General features: G+C 41.5%; 1 protein-coding gene across 1 annotated transcript; it reads left to right on the top strand.

Moving 5' to 3' along the window:
- Positions 1-2,890: 2,890 nt before the first annotated feature.
- On the top strand, positions 2,891-12,344 carry lmx1a (LIM homeobox transcription factor 1, alpha; the record flags this gene model as incomplete). The annotated part of the gene is made up of 8 exons (XM_080505893.1): positions 2,891-2,918; positions 3,207-3,390; positions 8,898-9,118; positions 9,880-10,052; positions 10,534-10,611; positions 11,017-11,098; positions 11,406-11,606; positions 12,202-12,344. The coding sequence occupies 8 exons, from the start codon at positions 2,891-2,893 to the stop codon at positions 12,342-12,344; spliced, it is 1,110 nt and encodes a 369-aa protein (XP_080362019.1).
- Between the last annotated feature and the right edge of the window lie 267 nt (positions 12,345-12,611).

Raw genomic sequence — 12,611 nt, 5'->3', positions numbered from 1 at the left:
GTCAACACAGTAAATGGAATTTCCCCAATGGAGATTATTAAAGTATGATTTCTTTTTTTCCTCTCTTTCCCAACCACCATTTCCCCTCACACAGGTGCGACACATCTTCACATATAGTTGATCAGGTTTGTCGATTGTGGAATGTTGGTCCACTGCTCCTCAATGTGCCAAGTTGACGCTGACGTAAACTCTAATCTGGAACATCCCAAACATACTCAGTGGGTGACAGGTCCAGTGTGTATGCTGGCCAGCCAATAACTGGGATGTTTTCAGCTTCCAGGAATTGTGTACAGATTGTTGCAACATGGGGCCGTTCAGTATCACGGTGCTACTTGAGGTTACGGTCAACAACAGGCCTCATGATCTCATCATGCTACCTTTCCCAATATTTCTATTCATCTTTCTTTGTTGTCCATAACGTACGCCTGCCCATACCAAAACCCCAACGCCGCCATGGGCCCATCGATTCACAACGCTGACCTCAGCAAACTGCTCACCCTCACAACGCCATACACACTGTCTGCCGTCTACTCTGTATGGCGAAAACCAGGATTCATCCGTGAAGAGAACACCTCTCCAACGTGGCAGGACGCCATCGGATGTGAGCATTGTCCCACTCAAGTCGGGTTACGACGACAAACTGCAGTCAGGTCAAGACCCCGATGAGGACGTCAGGGAAGCAGATGAGCTTCCCTGAGATGAAACTGCAGTGACGCCAGTTGGATGTTCTGCCAAATTCTCCAAAATGCCTTTTTCGTCGGCTTTAGAGAATTGAACACTCATGTATTGATAAAGTGGCTGTCTCCCAATCGGAAGGTTGCAGGTTCAATCCCCATCTCCACTAGTCCGCATGCCGAAGTGTCCTTGAGGCAGACACTGAACCCCGAATTGCTCCCAATGGATTTAATGGCAGCAGCCTCCATTAGTGTGTGAATGGGTGTAAAAGTGCTTTGGCACTGCTCATTCTCTTGAAAAGGGCTTTATAAGTGAAGTCCATTTATCATTTCAATTCATGAACAACAGCTTTGCAGTCAGAATGCTGATTGCACACTCCCTCAAAACTTGTGACATCTGTGCAATCTGTGCCAATGAAAAGTTCCAAAATATGTCTATACTCTCAATCACTTGACATTAAGATTCCTCGTTGCCTGCTTTAATGTATTTCTTTGTACCGCTTCAATATATTTATTTTATTTCTTTTCAACACACTGTAAATTGTCTAGTGTCTGAATGGTACTCAATAAATACGTTTGCCTTGCCTGTGTGATGAAGCACATCTTAGACTGGCCTTTTATTGTGGCCAGTTTAAAAAAAAAAACACACACCAGTGCTGGCTATTTACACAGATTTACACACATTTGTAAAACAAAATATAGCTCTTTGACTTCAGCTCATGAGAAATGGAAGCAAAAACGAAAAGTGTTGCATTTATATTTTTGTTCAGTGTAAAATGGATTGATGGACAATTTGAAACTGCTTTAATTCCTTATCCTTTCAATGTTTTGTCCACTAGATGGCGGCTTCAGAGTGCCATGGTATTTCATGGTTTACAGCCGTTTTTTGTTTTTTTTTAATAAATCCGCACCGATCTTTGCATCCTCATTCTCAGTCAGAGCTACAGCACTCTGATGCAGGGCCTCTCGCAGGCTTCAAGATTGTAACACTCCTACAATAATAATAATAAAAGAAATGTTAAGACTGTTGACAAGGAAGAAACAATGAGGTCAAATATTCAAAGGTTAAAGTAACCAATCGTGCAAAATAAACCTGAAGACGGACATTCTAATCACACAAATAATCTAAAAATAAACGCATTGGTTAGAGATTAACAAAACACTGCAGTAAAGAAACTTTGGAGTTTAAGATGAAGTAGCAACATAAAGAAGAAAAGATCAGCTGACAATGGCATCAACCAAACTACCAAACAACCAAAAATAAAGTCATTATTTGAATAACTGTTAAACATTCTTGACTGAAAGAAGAAAATATAATAGATTCGGTAGTGATCCTTGTTAGAGTAAAATCTTTTTTTTTAACCTCCTCCACCATACCCACCATGCAAATTGAGACAACTATGTGGCTTCTTGTAATCTATTTAACAACAATAAAACAATAAAAATGAAACCACGTTGAAGGACGAAGCAAGAAGAAATGAAGCATTTGTGGAAACTGCATGGATTAAAACTGTGATTTTCTTGAAAATTCCAGCTTGTTACTAATTTCTAATAGGCGTCATTTTCTAAAAGGATGGGGGGGAAACAAACACATCAAACAAATCAAACACATGAGATCTTTGAAAAGTATTTTTTTTTAAAAACAACAACTTTTAAAATGTTTTTCTCTGTTGTCTCTTTTAAATACCAAAGAACAGGTCAGCCAAAATGACTTTTTTTTTTTTTTTACTTGATAGGTTAGAGAGGGAAAGAGAGGAAGAGGAGTGAGAGGAGAAAGGAAAAGAGAGAGGGGGAGAGACGCATAGAGAGAGAGGGGGGGGGGGGAGGGAGGAAAGAGAGAGGTAACCTGCACCTGCACATGGAAGGAAGCTTCTCTTTCTCTCTTTCTCCTTCCCGTTCAGCCCTAATAGGATAATTGATAGGCAGCCTGAAGAGTCAATAAGTGTGTTCGCCGGGAGCTCCGAGCAGAAACTTGCGTGCTGTGTTTTCTGGTCCGAGCAGCAAGTTGCAGCGCCTCTCTGAAGACACGAGATGCTCTGAGGAGCCGCGAGCTCAAACCAAAACACTTTTCTACAATCTGCAACATCTCATTTCACAGGTACGAGTTAGTGATGATGACGACATTTGATGCTGTGCTTAATAGAAATTGTTTTTAATTTCCTTGAGTTCACTTTATTTCTTTTGCTTTCCTTTTCTTTTTCTTTTTCTTTTAGAGCATGGTGGACATACCGGCTATATCTCTAGGTGAGTGTGAAATTGTGTTTATAACGGATTTTGAAAAAGATAAAAAAAAAAAAAAAGCAAAAAGTTGAACGTATTTGGACTTTGGCCTGGTTTGCACAGTTTGCAATAAAATTTTCAGTGAAATTGGAAACTACAATACCTAAAATTTCACCCAAATGTAGTAGATGAATACATATTTCTCATTTTCCTCAAATTATAGATGAACTTTCACTGTGGAATATTCACGCTGCGTCCTTCTGACCGATAAACGAAGCGAAGGATTTTTTTTTTTTTTGTGTCGTCTTGCAGATGTGGCCGGGAGGAGGGCGGTGTGTGTCGGCTGCCAGCGGCTCATCACAGACAGATTCCTGCTCAGGGTCACTGACGGCCTCTGGCACGAGGAGTGTGTGAGGTGCTCAGCGTGCGGGGACGCGCTCAGGACCTCTTGCTTCTTGCGGGACTGCAAACTTTACTGCAAGCGGGACTATGAAGAGTGAGTGTCCCGTCTCTAATGTAGCGTCACAGTTTGGTTTCCCATGGTGCAACACGTACAGGGAGAAAAAAAAAAAACTATAAAAAAAACCTGCTTTTATTACATCTTTATGATATAAAAAAAGTACCTTTTTAAGTTATGAGAGGAAACGCATCACTTTTGGCGTGAGACTGCGAAGATTCCTGATGTGATGTTTGGGCACACCAGTGAAAACAAACGCAGAAATCGTTGTTAATTTATTTCAAAAGTGGATTGTTTAGGGGTTGTTTTTTCTTCTTTTTCATAAAATCACCTTTCACCCAAAAGTTCTTTAAATGTATTTGGTGTCAATTTTATTCAAGAAGCCTTGTTATTTGCAAACTCATATAACACATATAATACTTTTTTATTACAGAGACCTTATCTGGCTCTGACCTTGAAACAAAGAAAGCAGGTTTATCCTGATGCTTGTGTGCTGTGTGTGTGTTGGTCTGTGTGGATATGGAAGATGGGGGTATAATATTCCTTAAAAATACATCCATCCAATCCTACATAGTGCTGTTTATGGTTACTGTTTTATACTTTACTGGCAGTTATGAGTATTTGTGCCTACAAGGTGTAAGCTGGCTTCCAGGAGAACTTGGCACAGTGCACTGAGAGAACAAGGTGACTGTAGGAGGACGGGGTGGCGAGCGGGCAGGAATGTAAGAAAACTACTGTATATTGTTTGCGTGTGCGCGTGCATGTACACACACACACACACACACACGGTCACACCTTCACACACAACCAGGGGTAGAGCTCAACTGACACATTGTCAAAATGTGTTAAAATACTGAGGCCCACTGGCGTGGCAACTGCAAGCTGGGGACAACATATGGTCCCCCCCAACCCACCCTTACAAAAAACCCAAACAAACAACAACAACAAAAAAGAGCACTGGTTGCCCGCCTCCCTCCTACTCGCCCACCATGTCGGCCACTCATTCTTTTTCCAAATATGCTCGCACCTAAACAAGTGCCAAGACGAAGACGCCGCATACCTTAAAAGGCAACAGCTCATATTATTTCTGAACAATTTAGTGGAGGTTGTTTTGCCAAGGAGGCGAGGACACAGTAGCATGCAGATTGCATGCAGTGTTTCAAAACCCTCTTGACCATTTTGGTTTTTAGGCAAATAAATAGCAATGTATTGGCGTCTGAATGCTTGGGAGAATTTTTGCACCGAGTAAGGAAATTAAAAATCATGATCTTTGTGTTCACCACATCTTTTTGACGGATTAATGGAAGTCCGTGTGGAGTCTACTAAAACGATCTGCATCGAAGTGCCGTGTCTAATCAGTGGAGATAATAGCAAAGCTGAGAGGTAATTGGGTGGGCAGAGCCATATGTCAGAAGGTCTGGCGCATCCCCTATAAGAGAGGCGGTGAGGATGGTGTAAACTTATTTTGGAGGGACAGCGCGCTCCATGAGCCCTGGCGTTATGTGCCGTGGCATCTGGAAGGCTCTTCTCACAGCAGCGCTTGTGTTGAGCAATGGGACGACGCCCAGCCGACCGTGAGATATCTGACCTGACCAATTAGCAGGAGGCCTGGTGCCAAAGCTCCGCCTCTGAGCCCACCATCACCCTCAACCCTCCCCGCTGCCGTGTCTGTGGTTATGACACCCAGTCGCACATGAGGGCCACTTTGGTCCACAATGAGGGTTTTAAGACTGTGCCAGAGCTTCTTTCTTTTTTTCTTTCTCTGTTCTCACCAAACAAACTATGTCCCGCTTTCCCTCCTCTTCTGAAACTGAGCTGGTGTGATTCATCCATACTGTGACAACATTTGTCTCCGACCACATGCGGCACTGTCTGTCTGGGTCTTGCTCGTGTGAATCTTGTAGTTCCAGCTAGTTTTTTTTTAAACATTTTAATGGAGTTACTTAACTGTAATAACACTTTTCTAAGTCAAACTTTATTTATGTGAGCTGCTACGGCTGTTTGGTACCAGTGGCATATTCAAACACGGAATTATTATGATTGTTTTTGAACACGTAAGAATCAAGCAGGCTAGTTGTTTGAATGGCCCCCAAAAAAGTCCCTAAACACGTTGAAACGATCAGCTGCCTGTGACTTTTGACAAAACTGCAGAATTTCAGACAACCATTAATACAAACACATACATATTTATTTATTAAGCATCTGAGGAAAGCTGCACGGTGTAGTGGGTAGAACTCACAGCGATAATATACCCAGGTCAAGTCCAGATTTGGAGACAACACAGTTTGTGTAATTTGCATGTCGTCCCTCTGTGTGGTTTTTCTCCCGGTACTCCCGTTGATTCAAACTCTCCTAAAACAATTGTGTGAGGTTAATTACTGATGCCAGCAAAATAGCCAATTCATGTGAATATGCATGTTTGTGTGTGTGTCTGTTTGCCCCATGACCTGTTCAGCCTTCACCCATCAGATCCAGCAATCCTCAACACTAACCTCTCGCTGTTTCTCAGTCCCAATGTACTGCAACAGAAAGTTTAATTTTGGTCCTTGATTAAAGTAAACTATTGTCTTATGTAGTGAACTGAATGACCATGTGAGTGGTTATTTTAAATTAACTGAAAAATAATTAGTGTGTATAGTGACTAAATAATATTATATTCAATACAATATAAAATATATACTTGACTGGGTTATGACACTTTATTTTTGCATGTATTTTTTAAATACATTTTTGACATCTTTATTTGTAGAACGATGCATTTCCTACAATTAATGGGATGAAAATGAATTTGTTGCCTGACCTGCAGCAGTCACAGCAGTAATTTAATAGAGCCCCATGTATATTTTTGTCTTGACAATGAGATGTTTAGCTTGGTTGGACTGTCACTAGGTTCAGATTGGCTGAACGGCTTGGTGAGCAGCTGGACTGGACAGCAGATTGGTCATCAGATCAACACCGTGACTGGCGGTGCACTTGACCCGAAGATCTGTATCTGATACACAGCCTGCGTTGGTGTGTGTGTGTGTGTGTGTGTATGTGTGTTTTCAGCAAAGGATCCAGGTTAACCTGATCCAGAAACTAGATCTGTCTCTCCGCTTGTCCACCAGACCATCAGTCTGTTTTCTCGACTGTCAAAGGTCAGCGTCGGAGTCAGGGCAAGAACAATGTGAGCGGAGGGCTTTGAGGATGAGTGTGCGCACGTGTGTTCCTTTTCTGCTCAGCACTCATCTTATTATACTTGCACTCTTAAGAGCGCTTTACCCAGACCGTGTGTCAGTTTGCGAGAGTGCAACATTTGCTGACTTATTTCACTGTAATGACGTTGTCACTAATCGCCATGTCTAAATCCAGCGTGACTGAGTGTTCCCGCTCTGCTGGTGGGGCCTCTGGGCCAATCATGTCAGCGGAAACTCTGAAATATTAAACACTCTAAGCTGCTCCATAAGTATTGGAGGTACTCTTACCTTTGCATTAACAACGCTTAAGAGTACTGGGGATAATAAGACAACTGGACCAAGCATGTAATGGAAAAGCAATTCTCGAAACATGAATGATCTCTTAACATTAATGCTTCTTTTTCACTGACATCTACCATTAGTATCATAGTGAGGCATTAAACCAACTACTTTGCTGTGTCATAGAGACCCACAAGTATCCTCGGTATTTCCTCTGCCACACTTCTTTTGAAATGTTTGGTGGATGCATCTTGAGTTGCCACAGGAATGCACACGCCACTGGCGGTATGTTGGCCATATTAAAGCGCATACCGTTGAGGCTGTGGGGCAGACGACTCGGATGGGTCAAGTAGCCGGACTGACCCTCCCGAGCTTCTGGGAATGAGCTTTAGTGTTTCCATAGCGATCCCCGAGCAACAGTCAGAGATTTCAGCAATGTTTGGCTTTGGGGATGTTGCGGCTCTCGACCTTTTGACATCGACATCTCAGCGTGAGTGTTTGCATAATGTTTAGTCTGAACCTTTGTTTGTTTGTAAACATCCTGCTGAATTTGCAATTGAAACATAAAAAGAAAGTGAAATTAGATGTTTAAGATAGAATTCATAATACTGATATTATTTGTGCTTGTACTCACTTCTTTGGAAAGACTCAGACCATTGATACGTGTATATTTTTCTGTTTTTTTTTTTTATATTGTGAAATGTCTTTGTCTCAGTGCAATTTTTGAGTACAATTTCAAATGAAATATTTTCAGTTTATTAAAATCAAAACTAAAATTCTTCAAAAACTAACTGGTAAAATATAGAAATGAAAATCATACACCATAAATATACCACACTATGCAACATATATACTGATAATACATCATGTGTTTAGGTTACCATCACACTCGAGAGCAGAAAAAACACAATGTTGGGAGGAACAATTAAAATCTTTCTCACAGGTGATCTATTAATTTTTTGCGGGGAGATCCACCATTGTAGATGCCTATGAAGAATACTAGGGACCTGATTTTTGTAATTTTAAGGTTTCACAGCTTTCCAAATGCATCTGTGGGACAATGGATGGAAATTAGCCTTGTGCTAAATCTGGCATATTTACAGTAACCTCATGAAAAGATGGCCTGTTCATTCATATGCACTGTCCCGTCTAAATAAACGAAAAATAATTTCAAATATATTAACTATAAAAATGGTTTTGGTTATTGAAGCGACCCAGAAGCCTTACCACTACTCAGATGTACGTATGCATGGGTGCAGTCCTTATATTATTTATGTGTCACCTGTCTTTACCGTTTACCTTATTCTTATTCTTATTGTATCAGGGCTATTCAAAGGTTTCTACCACAGGCTCCGGGCACTATTTTAAGGTGAAAAGAGAAGCTGTCACTTTCTCATGCCTCTGTGTTGACTGGTCTGGTGACCCAGTCAGGTCTGGAGACAAACACCAGATACAGGATGATGACGCATCATCCAAAGACGACAGACCCAAAATGTGGTGGTGCCAGCCAGCGGACAATGGTCCTGCTGCTTGGGGGCTGGCTCGGTCTTTGTCCAACTCTGGTTAAGCAGTCTTAGGGATAATTCCACAGATAATTCCTGGGACCAGTGGCTCAGTCTCTCCCACCAGGAGACCTGATTCCCCCCCTCTGCCTGGAGCCATGGCCTGCCGAGAGCCTTTCTCCCGAGTCCCCAGGAGCACAGCCTCGGACACGGCAGTCGGAGCCACGGCAACAGTTTCTGAGGCTAAGCCCACCAGTCCTGGTTGCCAGGCGCTAAGATACACACCCGCCATGCTAAGGGTATGCGTCTGAGTGGTTGGGTTTGGAGAAGGAATAGGAGAAAAGGGGAGAAGTCAGGCTGGCAGTTGTTTTGAGTGACAACTCGACTCAGCGACATTCCCCAACTCTACCAGGCAAATTCTTTTTTCTTTTTTTTTTTCTCTTCCCATGAAGCCCCATCTTCCTAAAGTGCGAGGTGTGAGAGGCGCTCAAATGCCCCCCAGCAAACAAAAGCACCACTCTCATATCTACAAAGCTTTTCAATTCATCTCTGTTTGTGCCTGCCATCCCCTCTCTTTCTCCCACTCCAGTCTGTTTGCAGTGCGCTGCGGTGGCTGCACGGAGGCCATCTCTCCCACAGAGCTGGTGATGCGCGCGGGGGCCGCTGTGTTCCACCTGCGCTGCTTCACCTGCAGCGTCTGTTCCTCCCGCCTGCAGACTGGAGACCGCTGTGTCCTCCGTGAGGGACAGCTACTATGCGCTAGAGAGGACTACCACCAGTGTCTGACCAGTCCTACCTCCTCTGACTCAGGTACAGACTGTGCATGCTTTTAGATGCTTTATAAAAAAAAAAATTAAAAAGAAAAACTTTTATTTATCCTTGTTTTGATATCAAATCTTGTTTTGTTTTTCAGAAAATATGTGAAAAATAAAACTTTCAAGTTGAGTTATTTAACGTCAGTTGTGTATTTTATCTTTGGATTGTAATGAAATCTAAGGTCCATGGAAATTGTCTTGCAAAATCTCTTTTGCAGAAAACAAATGCGAACAGATTAATTTAACCACAAGAATCAACGAGAATTAAAGCTTCCAATTTAATGAAATCATGTACTGCATATTTGATATGCACATTTGATAAAACAAGCACGCATTTCATATTTTCACCTTCAAATATACTGCACTTTAATTTTGTAGCATTTCCATTTGACAAAAGGCTCAAATAATGTTAAAATAACTTAGGATGTTTTATTATTTGGAAATAATAATAAATAAGCCACCACACATGGGTGTGGGACATTTGATAAAACTTAAATTTGTATTTATTAATTTTTCTTTTTGTGATTTTGACCAAAATAAAAATTGTTTATTAAAAAAAAAAAAAAAAAAAAATGTCTAATTACCTTCTAGAATTACACATAAAAATTTTCTTGAAAGACAATTTTTATTAAATTATCATGGCTATGGACATTTATCAACATCTTTTCAGGTCACATCGGATATAATAGGTACATTCTTTTAATTGTGAAATTCTTGTTTGACTTTTGTCTCTGAACAACTGCATCTGCCCACCAGGTAAAAGTGATGACGAAGACGTAGAGGAAGAACCTGGAAGAATTCCAGGCAGACGAGTAAGATCCGAGGATACGGACAGCAAACGTCCCAAAAGGCCCCGAACGATTTTGACCACTCAACAGAGAAGAACTTTTAAAGCGTCATTCGAAGTCTCGTCTAAACCTTGCCGAAAGGTAAAGTGTGTGTGTGTGTGTGTGTGTGTGTATTATATTCTATATTTAATCCATCTTTCACCTTTGAATTTTGATGAAAGATTCACAATTTGAACTATTCAAGATGTGTCCTTGCTTACATTTCTTGCTGATATCTACTAGACTGACCTGCTATCAAAACCTTATTTTGAGCAAACTAATAGTATTAATGCACAGTGTCACTTTTAATGGTTTTAATGCTGCTTATGTGCTCATATTTAGTCTATTTTATTGTAGTATTAAGCCAAGTAGTACCACTGGGCTAGTATTTAAATCAACCCAATAAACTTGTGAAAGCTTTTCAACAAAAAAACAATAAAAAAAAACCCCATAAAAAAACAACAACGTGTTAAAGTAATGCTGATTTTCAACCTTGAAATGACTCTCTCTCCCCTCTCTCTCCCCTCTCTCTCTCTCTCTCTCTCTCTCTCTCTCTCCACCCCTTCCCGATTCTTAATCTAAGGTAAGAGAGACCTTGGCAGCAGAAACTGGTCTGAGCGTCCGGGTTGTGCAGGTCTGGTTCCAGAACCAAAGAGCCAAAGTAATGTCACACACACACACATGCACACACACACACGCACACACACACACACACACACACACACACACACACACACACACACACACACACACACACACACACACACACACACACACACACACACACTGCTAATAAAAGCACTCTTTCGGCACCATGTTTGTAAGCCAGAGTGGAAATCAGCCTGGTTATCTCCTCATACAGGAAACTGATGACATCTCACAGAGAGATCATTGTAGATTAAATCCAATATTTCCTCACAAAGTGGGCCCCATGTGTGGCTTCCCTCTTCCCACTGAAAGATGTCCTTTATTCCAATATTAATACTTTGCAATTGCACGAACAAGAGCGTGTGCCTGGGTGGTGCATGTGTGTGGAGCTTTAATATGTGACGGTGCATGTTTGTAGATGAAGAAACTGGCCAGGAGGCAGCAGCAACAGGAACAACAGCAGACTCAGGAGCAGTGTGAAAACCCCTCACATCATACAGGTATTGTGCTGTTTAAAAAATGCTTTGTTAGCACTAGTCATGTTTTTTTTTCTCTGTGTGTTGCATGCCAAGTCCTGACTTTACTTTGGACTTTGGAAATCTATTCCATAAAACTGCAAACAATGCTTTAGCGATATACTTAAAATGCCTGATGATATATCCCATGAAAAACAAGAAGTTGCAGTAGAAAAGTAGCAGTCGATTGTGGCATTCTATTGTTAGGATTAGTCATAAAAATGTTTATTAGTGACATGTAGAGAACAAAAACTATCATATACTATCTCCTGTGGTTGTGCTCTATCCACAGCACCCTCCTGTGGCAGTTTGAACTCCGAGATGAAGCGTCTTGGGTCGTCTTACGGGCATATTCAGCAGCAGCAGCAGCAGCAGCAGCAGCAGCAGCAGCAGATGGGATTCACCACACTGGAGCAGCAGGATTGGGACATAGACCCCTTCAGACAGGGCCTGACTCCCCCTCAGATGCCTGGGGATCACATGCATCCTTACGGTAAAAAAACAAAACCTACACAGAGTCTGATTACGTCCGAAAATTATGTGCAAACGGCTTTCAATCTCCTGTTTTTCCTTTGCTTGCCTTTTCATAATTCCTCGCAACAAAACATCTACATTGGGGGTGGGGTTGGTCGCGGGGGGGGGGGGGGGGGGGGTAACATCAATGTAAAGAGTATAATAACAACATCAACTGACATCGGAAGCAAAACCTTTCCAATATTCCTTTTGAAAGTTAAATTATTGTTTGGTTTTGATGTTTTAGCTCATAAAGCGAGGATTCATTCTATGAAAATAAGTCCTCTACTTCACTTCCAATTCATATTATTGCTAAAATGTATTGTGTTGAATTGCATGTATAGATTGAAGACTCAGAAGAGACGTATTGAAATTGTTATACGACAGAATGAGTATAATGAACTGTGTCAAATAGTTGCTGACACTTTCTGACCTTTGTGCCTCCTGTCCAAAAAAAAGTCCTTATGACATGTCCTTCTCTTGTAAATTTATGAATACTATGCCATTTAATATTTTAATTTGTTATAGGACACTCCTTTTAAGACCGGCATGTGAAAATGCATTTTCTTTTTCAGGTTTTAAGAGCGTGTACGGTGACATGGACAGAGACCCTCTATGTCACGTCACTGACAGTGACTGCCTCTCATTGGGTGACTCTTCTCCACTCACTCCTATCGACCGTCTCTACTCCATGCAGGACTCATACTTTACCTCCTGAAGCTTCAGATTGCGTTCAGAAGTTGTTCCCCTCGCTGCAATGTACAAGTACTATGGCGACCTCATATATTGCCACGGTCTTAAGATAGTTAAGCAAGTGGATGTGAAACATTAGGAGGGGACATGGGTACACTGTGATACCTGCAATATACCATATTCACCTCCATCCAAACATGATTACACTGCTGCCTCCTATGTGTTACAATCCCCTCTGTACAGCACAAGCTCCTCAATGTCTTCTGCATATGCATGATACTGCCGGACCTCG

This window comes from Blennius ocellaris (assembly GCF_963422515.1).
Source record: "Blennius ocellaris genome assembly, chromosome: 12".
NCBI classification, from domain to species: Eukaryota; Metazoa; Chordata; class Actinopteri; order Blenniiformes; family Blenniidae; genus Blennius; species Blennius ocellaris.
The sequence above is the reverse complement of the archived record's forward strand: the minus strand, read 5'-3'. Positions and strand labels throughout refer to the sequence as shown.